Source organism: Rhyacophila brunnea, unplaced genomic scaffold (genome assembly GCF_057557595.1).
Source record: "Rhyacophila brunnea isolate RB1 unplaced genomic scaffold, BYU_Rbru_1.0 scaffold_2, whole genome shotgun sequence".
Lineage (NCBI taxonomy): Eukaryota > Metazoa > Arthropoda > Insecta > Trichoptera > Rhyacophilidae > Rhyacophila > Rhyacophila brunnea.
In genome coordinates this window covers 49,309,814-49,330,194 of record NW_028232859.1, presented here as the reverse complement: position 1 = coordinate 49,330,194, position 20,381 = coordinate 49,309,814, and the positions used below count along the sequence as shown (strand labels likewise).

General features: G+C 34.9%; 2 protein-coding genes across 5 annotated transcripts; one reads left to right on the top strand and one right to left on the bottom strand.

The window, feature by feature from the left end:
- The first annotated feature begins 5,562 nt into the window (after positions 1-5,562).
- On the top strand, positions 5,563-15,257 carry LOC147072463 (prolyl endopeptidase). Of its 4 annotated transcripts, none has more exons than XM_085947231.1 (16): positions 5,563-5,595; positions 6,591-6,707; positions 7,502-7,725; positions 8,057-8,244; positions 9,985-10,067; positions 10,166-10,308; positions 10,483-10,639; positions 10,947-11,066; positions 11,158-11,238; positions 11,325-11,510; positions 11,598-11,711; positions 11,890-12,038; positions 12,409-12,621; positions 13,748-13,890; positions 14,134-14,324; positions 14,997-15,257. In XM_085947231.1, exons 1-16 carry the CDS (start codon positions 5,593-5,595, stop codon positions 15,066-15,068), a joined length of 2,184 nt encoding a protein of 727 aa, XP_085803357.1. In that variant the 5' UTR covers positions 5,563-5,592; the 3' UTR covers positions 15,069-15,257. The 4 variants fall into 4 exon arrangements, with proteins under 4 accessions (XP_085803357.1, XP_085803358.1, XP_085803356.1 ...); XM_085947232.1 differs by having other exon boundaries at positions 5,563-5,720; XM_085947230.1 differs by lacking the exon at positions 5,563-5,595 and adding an exon at positions 5,980-6,090.
- A 1,404-nt stretch (positions 15,258-16,661) lies between these two features.
- Positions 16,662-19,328, bottom strand: sip2 (septin interacting protein 2). Its single transcript, XM_085947237.1, has 3 exons — positions 19,126-19,328; positions 17,761-18,997; positions 16,662-16,996 (listed from the first exon to the last, which is right to left on the bottom strand). Exons 1-3 carry the CDS (start codon positions 19,176-19,178, stop codon positions 16,751-16,753), a joined length of 1,536 nt encoding a protein of 511 aa, XP_085803363.1. The 5' UTR covers positions 19,179-19,328; the 3' UTR covers positions 16,662-16,750.
- Between the last annotated feature and the right edge of the window lie 1,053 nt (positions 19,329-20,381).

Here is a 20,381-nt window from a genome sequence, read left to right as displayed (position 1 = left end):
AAGAAAATACAGACATTGAGGTCGGGTTACAGAAAGGAGAGAAATAAAGTAAGGACATCATATCGAAGCGGAGCCGGCACAGACGCAGTTTATCTACCCAAACTGTGGTACTATAAAAATTTGGAGTGCAGATTATGAAATTGTCGTACCTAGCTCTGAAAGTGACATCGCATTAGATTAGCTACTATTAAGCAATTAAAACATACAGCTATGAATCATTTCTAGTCACAATAAAATTATTTATTCTTTGCTGAGGTAGGTAAGAAATAATAATATATAGGTACGATCATGGCGGTGGAAGCGCGGCTTATTGAGTCGTGGTCGGGTCCCAGGTTCAAATCCTGGGTCTGACAAGTACACATTGAATTTCAATTTGTGTATGAGTCAGAGTATGGACCTAATATGTTGAGCAAGTGGCTGACATCCATTTCTCGTAAAAACAAAATCTGTCAATACAAACCTCCACTCCGTGGAGGTCCATATTATGATCGGACATGGTCGAAAGAAGAAGAAAAGAAATGATCATAAAATCAAAAATCGCTCGAGTTAGGTTCCTTCAGAGACAATCAATAAATCGTCAATCATCAATCAAAATTAATGGTACAGTTTGGTTATGAGGAATACAGCGGAAAACACATTTTGAAAATACCCGATATACTGGATTACACCAATTATATCAATATTAACCGTATGAAGGAATGGGTACTTAGGGGAGAGATAATAAAAAACAAGTTTGAGTATTATGTTGTATTTTAACAATTTACATTTTGTTTTACAGAATCGAGCTCAATATCCAGCATGGTGGACGATTTGGAAAACATGTCTCCTGATGAGAGTTACTCCAACTCGTTAAACAACGAAGATTGTATTGAGGTAAAACATTTTAACTAAATTGTTACATTGGTTTAATTTATCTATTGCTTATCATACTTTCTTGCCATGTGACAGCCCCGGTAGTATTAAAATATTTTTCGAAATCTCCTCGCGCTTTCTTAGCATTGGCAGTCGAGTTCCGATTAGTCGTTGCTTCCAAAGGCGCTAAGGTGTCCTGTGACCTCAGTCCGAGCTCTATTAAACCTGTCTCAGGATTTTCCCTATCAAGGTCATGAGAAGGAGTATAAGTATGTGTTGATTTGCGACGAAGAAAGTTGTGCAGCACACAGCAAGTTAATACAACTGTATTGATATTTTCAATTTTCATGTTTATTGGAGCTTGAAAAATGCGGAATCTAGCAGCTAAAATGCCAAAAACATTTTCTATAATTCGCCTGGCTCTGCATGTCCGATAATTATATATTCTTTTACTGTGATTCAATTGCCTTTGTGAATACGGCTTTATGAAATCGTTACGTAATGCAAAGGCTTCATCGCCAATATAAACAAATGGCAGTGCATCAGAATTAGCAGTAGGTTTTTTTGGTGCAGGTATTTTTAATCTGCCTTCGTCTAAACGTATGAAAAAATCAGATTTTCTCAGTACGCTTCCATCAGAAATACGTCCATTTGTTCCAACATCAACATAAATAAATTCATAATTAGCATTTGCAATCGCCATCAAAACAATGCTGTGGAAATGTTTGTAATTATAAAAGTGGGAGCCGGCGCCTGCAGGTGGCACGATTGCAATGTGTTTCCCATCAACTGCGCCCAGGCAATTTGGAAATTGCCATTTACTATTAAACTCTTCTGCAATCGTCTCCATTTCTTCGTGCGTATCAGGGACCTGCAACAAAAAATAATCAACATTTTATTTACAGATAGAATATTCGCCTTCAACATCCACGTTGTCGACTACTCCAAGGTCGAATCTCAATAGAGCACCAGAACCCCCATCGTTCAAACGAAAAAAATCGAATGATAGCGCCAACAAAGTGTTAGAATTAATCACCGACAAACTAAGCAAGACTGAAGATGAATTTGATGTTTTTGGCAAAATGATGGCCATGAAACTACGATCGATGTCACAGGGACAAAGATTGCTGGCCGAGAAGCTGATGCATGAAGTTGCCTTTATGGGACAAAGTGACAAAATAATGCCAGCAACTACTGTTCATACTCAACCAGTTTATCGTAATATTAAGCAAAAATGTACAAAAGCCGGTATAATAAATTAATGTTTTTTGTGTGAATAAATATCTTGTAAAAATATTTGTTTTTTTGTTTGTTTTTATGCCTATAAACCTTAGCTTAAGCGATACAACAAATGGTAAGTATTTGAGCTATGTTAGCAAACCTATATTATTATGTGGCCTCATTTAGAAATCAAATTCCATGCTTGCTTTTCGAAGAATATGACTAGTATTACAATACATTCAACAGGAATAATTAAGCAGCTTGCTTACAGCCTATATGGAGAGTCCTGGCTAGGTACAGCATTCTAATGGTCTATTGAATATTTAGCATGTCAACGATGGCCTTATTTGTGACTATATATATACCTATCTCAAATGCATCTTGTCTGCCATTCTTATGATGTTGCCGTCTATGATTTATATAGGTAAAACAATCCACTAAACGTTCACTTTATAAGACCAACCAATGTCTACTTGTTAATGATATATTTGTAAATTTGCCCAACTTTATTAGATGACGTATAATATAATACACACCTTGAAATATTCTCCTTTCAAAACGTCAATGATGACTTGGCAAGTTTCGGGAATTATCTTGCCCAGAGTTTGTCTTCCAATCGCAGTTCTATAATGCAAGTCAGTGAATGTTCCGCCGGCAGCCAAAAATCGCAGGGTTGCACATAATCTATCATGAGGAGAAATAGCTTCCCTCATCATAGTATTTTTTTTTTTAATAAATGGGGAGACCAAATTATACAGTTCTGTGTATACATCCTCCGACATTCGCAAATAATTGCGGAAATCGCTCGGTTGCAAACGCAATTCTCGTATTAAATTTGTGTGGGATAATGTCGTTCGTTTCCTTATCCAATGTTTCACCCAGTATTTGTGTACCCTTTGCTTCGTTATTACATTATCTGCCACCCAATAACCCAAAAAACATAAAACGTCGGTATCATTTAACGCCATCACGATTTAACTGTCAGATATACGTATATTATCTATGCTGTCAAAGTCGACAGTTTTACTCGTCAAATTAATTATATACTCGTTTCGTTGAACGTCTGTTGGCCAGTAGCAGAACGTAGAAAAATCTGAAGACTTATTGTCGTCGGACTTTTGGCTCGCCAATGGAGCGCTGGCATTATAGGTACAGTCCGACTAAATGGAACTGCGAACTACCATATGGACGCCATATTGAAAACGTCATTCGAATGTCAGATTCTGTCCAGTTGCGAGACTTCATCTTGGCTACGTGGCAGAACTGTGAACTACAATCAGCTAATCGAACTTCCGGTTTCAAAAAAGGAACGCCCCCAAATTATTCATTACATTTTTGACAGTCGTATTGGATGCATCTATCAATTTACGTAATTTGAAGCTTTTTATATTCAAAAGATGTCTAAAACAATACGAAGTCATGTTCGAATTATTATTTGTAAACTTTTGATTTATTGTGAAGAAGAAAAAGAGTCACATTTAAACGGCATGCCTATACAATACCATATCACGGGTTGCTGTCATTGTCAGATATGTCAAAATTCAGTGTTGTAATACTAGAAATATTTCCCCAAAAACTGGGAATTATGTTTGTATATTATATAGTTGTGCGTATTGTCATCTATTTTATTAATATTTAAGTATAAATGATCATTTAAGTACACTAGCAGTGTAATAATAAATTGGCAAGAAGAATATTTTCAAGAATAAACATTATTGTCATTAAATCAATTATTACGGAGATGTAAAATTTACAAAAATACTTAAAATTATCTAGATACTTATACGTAGTGTATCATTAATTTACAAGAATATCCCAAGGACAGTTTCTAGAATCATAAAAGAAATGACTGCAGCGAGTGCCTCCTCTTCAAAAATCGTAACGCCTGGAAAAAATAAGATTGCGTTGGACAGTATGGACTTATGTACTATACGTCAAAAAGTGTAGGAGTTTTATACTGTCCACAAACAAGTTCCGACGCTGCAAAACTTACTGGTTTCCTTAGGAGAGTGCATGGATTTTCAAGAAAGCAAAGAATTTTTACGGCGACGGTTACATAAGCTTGGGTTTAAATTTTAAAAAAAAGCCTTTCTAAAAGAAATGTTATCATAGAGAGGAGAGACACGGCATAGTTGCGTGGAGAACATTCCCACAAATTCTATAATAGTTATGGGTATTGCCCCTTACCATATCATTAAAATAAATAAACCGCCAACTATGGCCAATAAAAAAAGCGTTAAGCAAGAATGGCTGAAAGACAATAATATTGTATTCGAAGAAAATATGGTTAAAACTAAATTAAAAGAAATAATTGATAGAAATAAACCACCACCAAAGTATTTATTCGACGAGCTGGTTAAAGAAAAAGGCTCAACAGTAGTTCGTCTACCACCATACCCCTGTGATCTTAACCCAATAGAATTTATCTGGTCACTTGTGAAAAGAAGAATTGCAAGTAATAATGTTGATTGCCGGACGATTGGAAAAAACATTGTGAACACACAATACATTAAATTTGGAAGTGGATTATATGGTAAAAGATAGATGTTGTGAGACTATGAGTGACCAAAGTTTAGTTTTTAGTGTCGATTTTGACAGCAGTAGTGAAAGTGAATTAGTATCGAGTGATGATGAAACCAATATGTCTGGTGTAGAATACCATACATGATGATTGGTTTAATCAATTTTTAATGTCGTGTCCTTAGAAATGTACTTTTAAAAGTTGAGTTGATGACCTTATGACGTTATCGATTATTGTAATCTTATTTGTATTTACGGTTAGTTAATTAATTGTCCTTGTATTTTTAAACCGACAAGTAGGTACATATTGTTTTAAAATTTATAATGTTAGGTGGATATAAATATCTTAGTTTATAGAAAATTATTTTCACAGTAGGTATGTGTTTCGACAACGATTTTACTAAAAATACGTTATAAAAGACATCATTTGTAAATTATAAAAAAATGTGATTGGGTCATCAAAATAATATTGAATATGTTATATCTTTCACTTCTACTTATTTAGTCATAATTTGTGTTTTTCTAATTATTTAATTAATAAATACCTGCAGCAATATTATCAGTTAATGTGGGTTCAATAATATATTTCCTTCCAAATTCAATAATTACGCTGTATTAATTATCCTAATATAATAGTAATAATTAAGAGATGAAATTATTTAAAATAATTTTTCTATTGATACTTACCGAACAATAATTGGACTCCTAAATTAATTACTTACTGAGAACTTACTGATTGATATAAATTAAAAACCTAATTTCGCGGGATTTGTTTTCTCAAAAAATGACAACACTGAGAAATATTCTATGCGCGACAAGAGCGACTTCCTGTTGTCGCCTAAATAATGTTGTCGTACAGTAGTCTCCTCCATCAACACAAGTTTGTAGGTCTGTACCTGAAGACTGTCTGACTTGCGTGCCAATGGAACACAGGCAGAAATATTGTCTATGATTTTAAAACAAAACGAAGACTCGATTTTAAATAGTGATTACGTTCAAATGGTAAACATGTGGTAAACTATTATCTGACATTCTATGTGGTTAATACAAAATAAATCAGATTTATTCATGAAGGACTGGAATATATTGAGAATATACAATTGAAACAATCCACAACAAAATAACTCGTAAATCTCAAAATATTACTTTATACCAAAGAGATTGCACTTCATCAATCTTTTTGCTTTATACTAATTATGAGCTATATGTATTAAATGTGTAAATTAACATCGCCAATAGAAATAACGATATTTAATGACAAAATGTCGTTTGTACCACAATTCTATTTGGCATTTAAAACAGCTAACAACATTTTGTAATAAACTTCTTTCTATGGGCAACTAATTTTTCATTGCCCCCCCAATGACGTTTGCTGTCAGATCTTGTACTCTGCTTTCAATTTTGGCTTGTCATCACTTACAAAGACTTTCTGCCAAGAGAAACTTTGTTAGAATTGTATCTTGGCCTAGTAAAATTAATTCTTGCCCTCAAAAGTCTGTAAGTATGTTTTTCAACGTTATCATAACCTCAATATTCGTCGCAAATGCACTAGCGATTGCCTGCACAGAAATGCCATTTAAATGCGGCGTTACCGTTTGGGTAATGTACTTATTGCCACTAATTGACTATAAATTAATATAAACAATATATTATACATCGAGCGATACATTATAACCAATTGAGCTTTGATTGGTCAATCATAACATACATAATAAAACTCATAATAACATACTTACCTATAGAATCCATATATTTGTAGGTGTAGGCTACAATCAACTAAATTTATTCATTCATTCATGATTTCACATTAAATTACTTCTATTGACAAAGAGTGGCTTTGTGTAATCCTGCATACCTGCAAACTAGTTGGTATTATGGTTGATTATGTAGCATACCAAGATACTTATCAGTCTATCACCTGCTATATTAGTTATTTATGAAATAATGATTTTATTACGGAATATTGCATGAATATTAATGAACAAATAATATTTCAGATCCTTACACAAGTTTTAACTCAGCAAAGCTACTGCCAGAGTATTGTGAAAATGTCATTTGATTACCCCATCGCTCGAAGAGATGAAACTTTCTTCGAAGACTACCACGGTACCCAGGTAATATTTTTTTTATCACCTATCAATATTTTCTATTGACAATGACTGAATGTTCCGACAGGTCAGTCATACGTCAAAAATGTACTTACTGTAATTTTTCAAGTATGTACCGGACTCTAAACAGGTGCTTTCCAAAAATTTTCATACTGCCCCCAAAATCTGATGAAAGTAATTCTCGGCCCCCTCTGCCAAAAAAAAATCCCGACAGAATAGTCATAAACTTGGGAGTCATACTGATATCTATCAAAAAATATAAACAGTGCGTAATTTGTAAAATCAATGGATTCATTAAACTGAATTGCAAAGAAGTTAATAATATGTTTAATTGGAAATAGTAATTGACTAATATTGTCTCACGTGAATTTAATTCTTCTTTTGATAGTATTATTTTCAGTCAACATAAATATCTGACAAATTTAAATATATACATATTATATAATTATTGTAAAAAATATTCATAAATAAATATTTGTGGTTCTACTGAAACATTTTGCATTTCATACTCGAACAGTCAACAGCAGCTACATGTTGATGGAGATGAAGATAAACGTTTACTTTACTAATGCGTTGTCTATAAACATTCGGTACAAGTCGGTTATGGGGAAGCCAGCGGCAAACACATTTTGAAAATAGCTGATATAGGTACTGGATTATTTGTTAGGTTGGGTTAGTTTAAGTTAAGTTAGGTTTTCATTCTTGAATTCATAAATTTTGCCAAAATCGGCTATGACAATTAGCGCGATTCCCGCCTGGCTTCCCCATAACCGACTTGTACCAAACATTCTTTTGAATAGGTTGCGGATCCTTACCGCTGGTTGGAAGATCCTGAAGCGGAGGAGACTTCAATGTTCGTGGATGCGCAGAATGCAATCACTCGCCCTTATTTAGATAGCTGCATCCATAAAGCTGACATCCATTCACGATTGACTGAACTGTGGAATTACACTAAATATTCATGTCCATTCAAAAGGGGTCATAGATATTTTTTCTTCAAAAATACTGGCCTTCAAAACCAAAGGTGATATTTATAACATTATATGCAAAACTTAAATCATATATTACGAAATGAAATTTCTTTTTACTGCTAATTAACACAATATCATCAGTTTTTCGGGGAATTGAACTATTCCATATCTGCTGCAAAATTCAGATATATGGGCATCTGAATATTTTACTAAACACATAACCATGTTCTTACGACTTAGTTCTTTTCACCGCTATATAAATAATTGATATCATATCAAGAGTTTTTTCAGTTTTTGTGACCCGAATTTTTGGGTACTACGCACTTCACTTATGATTTTCTGTCGACTCTCTTCTCTAATATTTAAGATTTTCTTATTTTCCAGTGTATTATATGTCCAAAAATCTTTAGAAGAAGAAGCCAAGGTATTCTTAGATCCCAACATGTTATCGGATGATGGGACAGTAGCGTTGTCGGGATCAGCTTTCTCCGAAGATGGCAACACTTACGCATTCGGCTTGAGTGCCAGCGGATCTGACTGGATAAAGATTCACTTCAAAGACGTGGAAACGGGTATATTGTTTTTCTACTCCTATTATTATTGTATTATTAGACTGTGTCCGATCTTAATAAGATCATATGGGCATCCACAGATTGGAGGTTGTATTTTATTATGTAATAGATTTTTGTTTTTACGAGAAATAGATGTTAACCACTCTCTCAACCTATTGGGTCGAGACAATGTGTATTTGCCAGACCCAGGATTCGAACCTGGGATTCGCGACATTACAAGCCGACGCGTAAGCTGCTCGGCCATCGTGGGCATCTACTCCTATTTCCAAGATTACCTATATTTAAATGGCATCCGGTGATAATCAAATTTATTAATGACATCTTTGCATTTAATAAATTTTAATTTGGTTGAGACCTGACATCGTCTTTGGTCTTGTTAGGAATATTACCTTGATTAATTAGTCGGTTGTCTTTCATTCGCGGATTCGAAGTCCGCAGATACTATAAAAGTTAGAATTAATTATTATTTTGCATGAGTCATGGACAGATCGGTACCTCAAAAGGTAGACAAGTACAGACAGGTGACAGGTGCAGAAAGTGAAAGATGTGAGTTCGAACCCCACTCTGCCTAATTTATTTTATCCAAGATTTTTTCCAATGTTTCTCAGGTTTTTCAAAATTATTATTTATGTAAATTTATACAAAATTAAAGAATTTTCGTATAATACAATATGGAGATTGATTATGAAATCACTTAATGTGATTGATAGTTGTTCTTCAGTAATCATCAGTCATCACTTTCTCATCATAATATAAACCATACAAATGTATAATATGTATCTCAATCAGTGATGCCAACCGTACTATAATTATAGTACAATACTATAATTTGAATTCCGCGAAAAATGTAAAATACTATAATTTTACGCCAAATATACCAAAATACTATAATTTTAAAGGATTAACGATGAAAAATGTTCCTGTACTATATATTTTTCAGAAATACTATAGTTTTTACGCCTTTGTACATCCCCCTGGTGCACAATCTATTTGAAAGAGCCAATTTATCCATTTTCTCATTTTTCACAGGCCCAGTGAGTAAAAATGTTGAAAAATAATGATATATTATATAATTGTTACATATCAGCTACTCTAATCACTCGCCACTCTGCATTATGTATTCGCACGATAGAACTTAGTATATAGGAAACTACAATTTTGTCGAATTCAAAGAAAAATTTGGTGATTAAGTACTTGTTATTTTGAACCGCAACAAATGCCATTTCAGACCTCGGTTTGTGCATCACTGATGTAGCTCGAAGAATGTCAACATAGTGAATATACATAATTTGTTTGATAAAATAAATCCGGAAATAAGAGTTAGGTACATAATAATATATTATAGTGTATTGAGTTGAATCACAAATTTATTTTATCTGAATTATCTGAGATAATGACATTTCCAGAATTGGTCATGTTGAATTGAATGCGTATCAGATCGCTATGCGCGGATGCATCGCTCAGTGTTCCAATGTTCTAGTGTGGTCGACGCTTAAATAATATTTTCCCGACATGCCGCATGTTATTTTTAAATTATCGGCATGTTCTTTCTTCACAGCTGTCTTCTATGATATATCAGAAGATAAAATCTTTTTATTACCTCTATAAAGAGTGACTTCAATGAAGTAAATTGTTATAATGCATGCATAATCATTTGATTTTTAATGAATGAACATATTTATTTGCATTTTCATAATATATTATGATTTTTATTAATTAAATTCTTGTCTATTTTCAAAGGTAAGGACTATCCAGAAGTACTGGAGAGAGTTAAATATTCAACAATATCTTGGACCAAAGACAACAAAGGGATATTTTACGGGGTAATAATATTTTTTCTGCTGGATTCGCAGATTTTTACAATACAAACTATGTATGAATGTATAATGAAAATAAATATCGTATTCTCTATTATGTTTAGAGCTATCCTGATCAAACTGGGAAAACCGACGGCTCGGAAACCAAAGCAAATAAAGATCACAAGCTTTACTATCATGTGGTGAATACTCCACAATCTGAAGATGTTCTCGTTGCCGAATTCCCAGACGAACCACTATGGAGAATGTAATGAGTAATGATTTTATCCACAAAACTTTTATCAAATTATAAAAAAAATCAAATGGCATTACTTAATTGAAGTGGGACCGTAATGTTTTTATAATATTAATATTTGTATTTGATTTGTTCAAAAATCAAACCATTACATAAAATAATACTGTTTATGTTGAATAATTTCAGTGGCGCAGAAGTATCCGATTGTGGTAAATATTTAATTGTGGCAACTGTAAAAGATTGCAGGGACAATCTTCTGTATTTCACCACTTTAAATAATGGGGAAATAAAGGGCAAACTCGATCTCACCCAGTTTGTATTCAAATTTGAAGCTGACTTTGAGGTGAGCCACTGATTGTTTGTAGTTTTAGCTCAAGAATTGGCTTCGGCGTCCGGCCTTTGGCTTCATTTCTTTATTTAATAAATATTTTTATTTCCTTACAGTTTCATTGTTAAACTATCTAAAATTTGGCATTCATAATCTCACTGTTACTATAATTGCGTATGATGTACTATATTTACCTACTATTAAATCACCTCGTTATCTAATTTTAGCCTACCACAGCGATTCCCTACCGGGTTCCGCGGATAACTTGTCTATATCAATAATTAAATCCGGCCATTTGATATAATATATCGTTATATTTCAGTATGTAACCAATGAAGGATCCAAATGCATATTCCGTACGAATAAAAATGCACCCAACTATCGTTTGATAACAATTGATCTGGATAATCCACAAGAGGATAACTGGAAAACTCTGTTACCGGTAAATCGCCAGAACTCATTGATAACTTTATTATTTTAAAGGCGTAAGTTAATAAAAGTTCTCTATCTAAATATCTCATCTGCAATTTCAGGAACATCCTACCAAAGTTTTGGAATGGGCGGTCTGCGTCAACAATGACAAACTCGTGTTAAACTACATCGAAGATGTAAAAGTGAGTCCAACAAAAATAAAAAAAGGTATTTATCTATTTTAAAAAATGCAACATATTCGCTGTGACAAGTTTTTTTTTGTTCGTAGAGCGTTCTTCAGCTACATGCCCTGGAAAACGGCGAGTTCATCAAAACTTTTCCTCTGGACGTCGGCACCGTCGTCGGCTTCTCCGGTAAAAAGAAGCAGACTGAGATTTTCTACCAGTTCGTGTCTTTCATGACACCCGGGATCATCTACCATTACGATCTCACTCAGCCAAATAAAGAACCCAAGGTGAGTTTCGTTTTAAACATTTCGATCAGTCTTTTTTTTACATTAACGTTTAACTGATTTATCCCTTTGATACCTTTCTTCTTCCAGATATTCAGAGAAGTTAAAATCAACGATTTTGATTCATCAAAGTATGAATCGAACCAAATATTTTACACTAGCAAAGATGGCACCAAGGTTCCAATGTTTATTGTGTCTAAAAAGGTATTCGTGATATTGTGCATACATATTATTATACTTATAATCTTGCTAAAATTACAATGTCAACAGTTTCTTGACACGTGACAACATTGACACAACATAATAATATAATGTAGTCAAATATGAAGTATGTAAATGAATGTTTGAAATAATAATTTACGTTTACTTTTCATTGTGATAGGGAATCAAATTGGACGGCAAGAACCCAGTATTATTGTATGGCTATGGCGGATTCAACGTTAATATTCAACCAACATTTAGCGTGACGCGCCTCGTATTTATTCGACATATGGATGGCGTATTGGCCATTCCCAACATAAGAGGCGGAGGGTAATTATTCACTATTTTGCTGTTCTATGATCATGAGCCTACCTTTGTACTTTATCACCGGAAAAAAAACGGTGGTTACCAATTTTTTTTCGTGTCACGACTCCCTTTTGTAGTAGCCTGCGATGCCCCATTAAATAAACATAAAGACATTTTTAATAGAGTGAGAAAACACATAAAATTAAACTTTACATGTGGATTTATACTATTTTGATTACCGGACTGAGAAGCCGGTGCCGCTTAATGTGTCAATCTACCGTTTATAGTAAAGTTAGTCATATAATTATTTAACAGTTTCCTATATTAATATGAATGTACTGAAACTCTCTCTGGATGAATTCATCATGGGAACACAATATTATTTGTCGATCAGAGAATATGGCGAGAAGTGGCACAACGCCGGTCGACTCCTCAACAAGCAGAATGTGTTCGATGACTTCCAAGCGGCAGGAGAGTACCTCATACAGAATAACTACACCCGACCGAACCTCTTGACTATTCAAGGAGGCTCTAACGGCGGATTACTGGTGGCGGCGTGCATTAACCAGAGACCTGATTTATTTGGAGCTGCTATCGTACAAGTCGGGTAAGAAACTGTACTTGCGCATTCTAACAATCTGAACTGAGCTTTTCATTAGGAAACAGTTTATTTTTTGCTTGGAGCGCTCGATATACTTATTACTTATTTTAATTATCTGGGAATCTATACCTGTATAGATAAATAATATTCGATCTTCTGTCTACCTCTTGTATGAGCATTATACCACTGGAAATATAGCTTTTAATTGATTATATTGTATGAAAGTATATATTGTATATTATTTTTGTTGCCTGTGCTGTGCGCCCATTAGCCAGCCAGTTGCAGCAACTCACTGCGACGGCCAGTTGGTGGGCTAACCACCAGACATTTTTGACACACATTGAACACCTTTTACCCTTGTGCGTACCTTACTTTGCCTTATTACTTCCGCAGTGCTACTCCTGTTTTATCCCGCTTCATCTCTCTTCATACCCAGACAGTATACATTCCACAGACTGTGTATGGTTATGCTCACCCACAGGCCGTTGCCATGAGTTGCACCTGCTGCCCGGTTAATGGGTGCGCAGGCGTAATTTTTGTTTAATAAATCATTGACTTATTAAGTATGTGAAAAATAAAATGACAACAAGAAAATATGATTTGTCTGCCGGAATCGTCTAATACAAATGTTATTCTACGAAAGCGAAATGAAAAATATTCAACAAAAACGGTCAATCGGGATATTTGTGATGGGACCATAATATTTAGACGATAGATCGAGGAAAACAATAAATCGGGGAACGGTTAATGCGGGATTATTTAGCATTGTTCTTATGGGTGTTTGGCGGGACTTACAAAAATGAATGATCCGTGCGGGAAAACAATTTATGCGAGAACGGTAGATTGGGGTTCCACTGTATTATTGTATGACAATGTATGAACTTAAAACTGTTCTCTACCTACATTAAAATACAGGTGATTCCGACAGACTTCTGTCAGATGTCTATAACCTTTTCCGGAAAAAGTACCCATTTTTCTATTGATATTTCAATGGAATGCTGTATCCTGTAAATATATAAATAATATAAACCATAAACAGATAATAATTAGCTTATTTTGCTGTAAGTTCCAGGAAAGACCACAAACATTGTGTGTAATGTATGACCATAACAATTTTTTTTTTTGTTTTAAGGGTCTTAGATATGCTGCGATTCCATAAATTTACCATCGGCCACGCATGGGTGTCTGATTATGGAAGTTCCGATGACAAGAAAGACTTTGAAAACCTCATGAAGTATTCACCTCTACATAATATCCTCAGCCTTGACAAACCTGGTGAGTATTTATATTTTATTTATTATAGACAATTTTGTTAATTTTTTTAAAGTTTTACAGCACAGTAGAGGATAATATCAATGTCTAAAAGTGTAATTATCGGTCAATATTCCCATTGGCTGCTGGATTTACCTGTATCTGCTTTCATTAGCATGCATGTTTTCTTCTGAAGAATCTATCGATGATATACCAAATTTATGCAAGGGAGAAGAGCATAGAGTGAAAATTATGTTGTGTTGATAGGTGGGCATCAGTATCCGGCCACGCTAGTGCTGACAGCGGATCATGACGATCGCGTGGTGCCACTGCACTCATTAAAATACATCGCCCAGCTACAGAACAACGCCCGACATTCGTCCTACCAGACCAATCCCCTGCTTGCCCGAGTCGACACCAAGGCCGGACACGGCGGTGGAAAACCCACCGCTAAGATTGTAAGTTCATACCGCAACATTCTATCAATACACAGCATCTTTGTCATCCTCATATCGGAAGAAATCAATCGTGAGCCCTGGCCCCAAACTGGCATGTATTTTATCATTGTATTAGTCATCTTCCAAGAATCATGAGAAACTTTCCTCAGAATGATTACCTATTGAGATTTCAACACGAACCTTATTCCTCTTTCGACATGTTCATCGCCTAGTGCAGGGGTCGGCAGAAGCGGCTCTTTGCTTAGACGTTTGCGGCTCTTCAGACATAAACTTCAATTTCACCTCATCTCAAGCAGCCTACACTATAAGACTCATTGACTACACTAGCTTGTATCGTACGTCCTCTCAAAATAAATGTTAATGAACCTAACTTGACACAGATGCTGGTTCACTCCAGATGCAGTTAATCATGTATTGAATTAAAAATAAGTAGCTATTTGCCAGATATAGTAAAGCTATCAAAAGCGATGCATGGACGCCTTTCTAATATTTTTTTTTAATAAAAATTCTTGAACTCTTCCCCCTAAAAATCCATATACATATCTATATTACATAATATACGCGGCTCTCTGGTACCTTTGTTATCCTGTTTCCTTGACAATTTGGCTCTTCTCGCTTGACAAACTGCTGACCCCTGGCCTTGTGTGATAATCCATAAAATAATATTTTCAGATTGAAGAACACACCGACCTGCTTTGCTTCATCGTGCAGTCGCTGGGAGTTCAATTCGTCAAAGGAGACTGAGCGGGAGGGCGGAGCCCCGCGTTCACCGCATTGATTGATAAATAATTAGTACAATATTTTTATATTACGATGATTTCCTTGAACAATTTAAACCAACGAACAACTCGCCGATGAGATTGTTGAGTCATTTTATTGCCATGTATGCATGCATTTATTGTAAGATGTGAATTAAATGTTATTTTGATAATATTGAGTTTTTATTATTAAAAAAATGCAATCGTTTTGAAAAAGAGAATCCCAAAACTTTACCGGACATTAAAATAATAAATTTCAAATATTCATTAAATTTACCAGCACATTGATCGTCACAGGCCACCGGCAAGGAAGACCGACGTTTGAGTTGTTATTCAGCGTCAGCAGGCATCCATAGTGTATTTTCCTATATGGGGTGACCGGCATGGCCCTTTCGCATGTTTCTGCAACTTGGCCTTTCAAAGTAACTAAAGACAGGCTCGCAAACTAAAAGTATGTGTCCCTGTGTCACAATACATGAATGAACTCGCTAATAAGATTTTGCTGTATGACTGAAAGTTATAGGTGACTAATTAAGTAATCTGAAATCAAAACAAATACAGTCAACCTTACGAAGGCTTGCGAGAAAGAGACAGGTAACTGATACGTTGACCGGGACAATGATCAATCTTTCTATTGGCGCCGCAATGAACACCTGTGGCTAGCACGTCAAAAAAACTAATAATCGTGAATCGAAGGGATCTAGTTCTCCACTACGCCGCCTATCACCGTAAAGATATCGCACTGTAGTACTTAAATAAATGTCTCAAAAATCTTTTGAATCATTAAAGTGATACATCAGTGAAACGGCAAATAATTTTCAACTATAGGCACGACAAAATTTTGGACTCACTGCCATTCAGAGAGAGAACGTTGAGCTGGGAAAACGTCAATTTGTTTCGTGATGGCGACGGGGGTATTAATTCTTGTAAAGATGACTAAAAACGATACCCATTTACTTTAAAAAGAAAACATGTGAATGAATATATTATTATTGTTACTAATAGAACAATAAACAGAACATTAAATGGACGCATTTTGGATTTATATGACAAATTATATTTCGTTTGGCATGCGTCATTTGCACCCGCAATCCGCGCATCGCCTAGCCACGATCTTTTTAGACCGTGCCTCAACTGAGGTATAGCCTTAAGCAAATCCGAATGACATTAAAACCATACATTTATCCAATAATTTTATTATTTTAGAACAGACAGAAGCTGGCTACAAACAGATGTCCTATTTTGGTCTCTCTGTAGTCAGCCTAAAAGTACATTGAATAATAATAATAAATTAAAGCGCTAACATAACTTTTCTAATTAATATCAACATTAGTATTTAGTACAATATGGTATTTATTATTATATAACCCAACAGCAACAGGTGAGAATCATCCAATAATTAAATTAAATAAATCGCTAAATAAGATTCAATTGAGACTTCGTAGCTTAATACATAAAAAAAAAAATTAAATAAATATCTGTATTACATAATATGAGCACATTTGTAAATTACCATGTGAATTCTCCACCAATTGAATTAAACTGTACATATTTAGAACAATTAAAAATAAACATTAAGTAGACAGAGAGCATCCGTGTTAACGGACACTCCGTCTCTGAATATTATATCGATGGCAGACCTCTCCGCCAAACATATTTTGCCTCCTCTCATTTCAATGTGTGACTCCGACCGGCCTCTTTTCCTACGCACACTGAAATATCTCCACTGTGCATTTTTAAATTGGCGAAACTGTCTTCAATTGACTGCATGTTATCAGTTTTTTTGTCCATCTTGGGGGGCGAAGGGAAGAACTCACGCCTCTTATGCTTTATTACCGTCGGTTTAGGTAAGTTCTCTGCCATCAGACCCACTCTGCAGTTTTTCGGTAACCGTTTACTAGGAGGCGTCGACACCTGCAAAAAAAATATGCTCAATTGAGATTCCTTCTTGTATGCAGAAAATAGCCACAAGCGAATGTAGTTACATTTGCTATTGCCGATTGTACATACATCAAGCCAATTGCATTACTTTCTTTCGTTCGGCACCCTTCCAACTGTCTCATTTTGTGCGAAAACTATTAAACCCAAAAGAAATATGGTATCTAATAATATATAAATAAGCAATAATAATTTGAATATTTTGCTTGACTTGTCCTTCAAACACTAAAAACATGCAGAAATATCAATATTTTGTCTTGGGATAGTAGCGATGAATCTTTTAAAAACAAGACCTAATTTAGAGCGGCATATAACCTATCTATTTACCGCCGCGTGGCTTAAGCGTTGGACTATCATGCCGTGGGTCTCAGGTTCGAATCCTGGGTCTGGCAAGTAAACATATTGTTTTTCAATTTGTGTGTGAGTCAGGGTATGGACCTAATAGGTTGAGCAAGTGGCTGACATCCATTTCTCGTAAAAAAAACAAAATCTGTTAATACAAACCTCTACTCTGTGGAGGCCCATATGATCCTATTAGGATCAAACATGGTCGAAAAAAAAATAAATATATATAACCTTTAAGGTTCATTTACTAAACTCAGTCACCAGTGCACTTGTATTTAATCTTCAACGTCTCAATTATGTGCATGACTGCTGGAATTAAAACTTTACACAGTTACACGATAATCATCGACATCGCAAATTAAATTATAAATAATCAACAAGAAATTTATCTTTACCAATTTGGTGGATGTAGAAGTCTTATACGCCCTCTGCTGAAGAGGACAGTTTTCTTTTCCTTTGACAGCGGGCACCATTCCTGCCTTGGAGACGGATCTTTCGTATTCTCTCATCCAGAAATTTTTACCGGGGCTGACATTTTTAATTTTTGGAACGACCGGACTATTATTGATATAGTACTGCACGGGGCTGAGAACGTCATTATATTTGGAAGGAGTCAAATTTTTATTCTTCATAGAAGGCGGCGTTGGGAAGAAAACCCGTTTCTCTGTGGAGCCGGGTGTCGGTTTTGTTGGCACTTTAAAGGGTACAGTATTGATGGCAGGCTTCAGATTAAATCTCGGTGACTTAGCGGACTCTTTGTTCAAATGTAAATAGTTCTTTGTGTTGGCCGCTAATGGTGTTTGACAAGCGGGGCTGGTCGTTAAAACTCTCATTGGGGTTTCGGACTTGAAATATGTCAGTCTATTGGCTGACAGTTCCTTTTCAATGACCGGTTTAATTGGCTCAATTATAGAGTTATCAGGAACTGAGTCAGGTTCAGTCTCAGACTCGATTGGGGTTTTTTCTTCAACCGCTTCCTGCTTAGGATGATTTAAGATATATTCCATACCGTATTTCATCAAATGCTCCATTTCTTCCAACGTATCGTTAAAATTTAAAGAATCATCAAAAGATGACGATTTTGGAGCAGTACTGTTGGCTTGCGATGAATCATTGAAGCTTTCCCGTATCGGAGGCAAATCTGTTTTTAATAAGATATCAATATTCTCTCGTTCGATGGGTTGAACGAGATTCTGAGGTTTCTCTTTGCGCTCGATCGCATTAACTTCATTCATAATTAATCGCTCCATTTGCACAAAACTGTCATCGGAAACCTGCTGCCTCCAGTCCAAATTATCATCCATTATAGTATCATCGAACCTTTTAATATTTGAATGCTCTTTGGGTTTGATCGAATTCGTAGCTTCAATATTTTGTTTGAAGGGCTCCAAAACATCCGTTAGGTGAAAAGATAAGGACGCATCCAAGATAGGCTGGACGTTTGACGAAGTCGCTTCTTCAGACTTTCGGTCATCTACGACGATATTTTCATCGTCGTCAATATACTCTGTCACCAGATCCCACTTATACATGTTTATCAATTTATTTTTTTCTGCCAAACTTGGCTCAGACATTACTTTTTCCAAGACACTGTAATTGCCTGATCGCTCACAGAATAAGGACGCGTTGTATCTGAAAAATAATGTCACTATATATATCACCGGATCGATGAATATCAATCTAAAGTTTAAAAGTATTTGGATATAGATTTCGCAAATGGTTGTATATAATATCATGGCAATAAAGAAAATAATATTTACAAGTCTTCCACTGAGGATGGTTTTTTGTTTTTCCGCCACTGAACACTACACATAATCACGTCTTATAGCATGAATAATATGTATTCACATACATTGATCGCTATTTATACTAAAAACACGACTCGACATTCGACAAAAACAGAATTCTTCAATTTCAACTTTTTGAATTACCTGACGAGGACGAGTGCCAATCCTTCGAATTCGAAAAGTTTTCCGTTGAATGTTGAATCTTATCGTCTATGCTTTCAAGCATGGTCTATGGTTGAATGGTGCTAAGCATAATATCAAGGGATACTTACAAAATCAGAAATTACTTTAATCCAAGCGATATGTTGATACATTTTAAACGAGATAAGTAATATTATGCAATATTACTTAACTCGTATAAATATTATATTTATATATAATATTTAATATAATAATAATGCAAACAGTACCTAATCATTGACGGATAACCGATTTTCTATAAAAAAAATTGTTTTTCATGTGCATAATCTACATTATTCATTCGTAACTTAAAAATAGATATTTTTAAGAGTAATATCTAAGTCTAGGTCAATTATGGCTTAGTACCTAGTAATCACCGCTTTTGGTTTTATTATCACAAAATTCCAGCAATATTTTCTATGCACAGAATTCGATTCAATATCATTACCTATATTATCATAACAATTTTATTTATTTTTATTTTATTTATATTTTGTAACGTAGACGTTGCCCGATTGAAGTAGGTACATTGAATTAGGTAGAAAATAGAATGTAATGCAATACAATGCGGCATGCTTATCTTATATTATCTACGTCTGTATGATCTACTTCAACTAAACTCTTGTGGTATAAATCTAAAATATTAAAATGAACGTCGCACGATAGGTACTTACCTGTATAAATTAATGCCGAAAAATGCTAACATCTAAATTTTTCTTAATCCTAAAAATATTATACTTAGTAATGTTTATGGGTAACGCAATATGTCGAGAAAATGACAGATACGGAATCTCCTATAGGCATATTATTATCCTACGACTTTTTCCGTTTTAGCAAGGGATTATGTACCTTATTCGTTATGTCCGATAGGTTTAAAAAAAACACGCATTACCAAAACGTTCTTCATTTGAATTTTACAGTACAGTGTGATAGACACGGTTTTTCCTTATTTTCAAATCTTGCAATGTATTTCCTATAGCTTTCCGACACGATAGGTACATGACTTTATTGACCGCGGAATCGATTGGAAAAAAATTCTCATACTTGCA

Coding starts and splice junctions, on each gene's coding strand:
- sip2 (XM_085947237.1), bottom strand. CDS start 19,178: ATGTGTAGTGTTCAGTGGCGGAAAAACAAAAAACCATCCTCAGTGGAA. Junction 18,998..19,125: donor CCATCCTCAGTGGAAGACTT/GTAAATATTATT, acceptor ATTATTTTTCAG/ATACAACGCGTCCTTATTCT. Junction 16,997..17,760: donor CTTCTACATCCACCAAATTG/GTAAAGATAAAT, acceptor TTTTTTTTGCAG/GTGTCGACGCCTCCTAGTAA.
- LOC147072463 (XM_085947229.1), top strand. CDS start 6,097: ATGTTTTTCAACGTTATCATAACCTCAATATTCGTCGCAAATGCACTA. Junction 7,726..8,056: donor ACTGGCCTTCAAAACCAAAG/GTGATATTTATA, acceptor CTTATTTTCCAG/TGTATTATATGTCCAAAAAT. Junction 11,067..11,157: donor ACTGGAAAACTCTGTTACCG/GTAAATCGCCAG, acceptor CTGCAATTTCAG/GAACATCCTACCAAAGTTTT.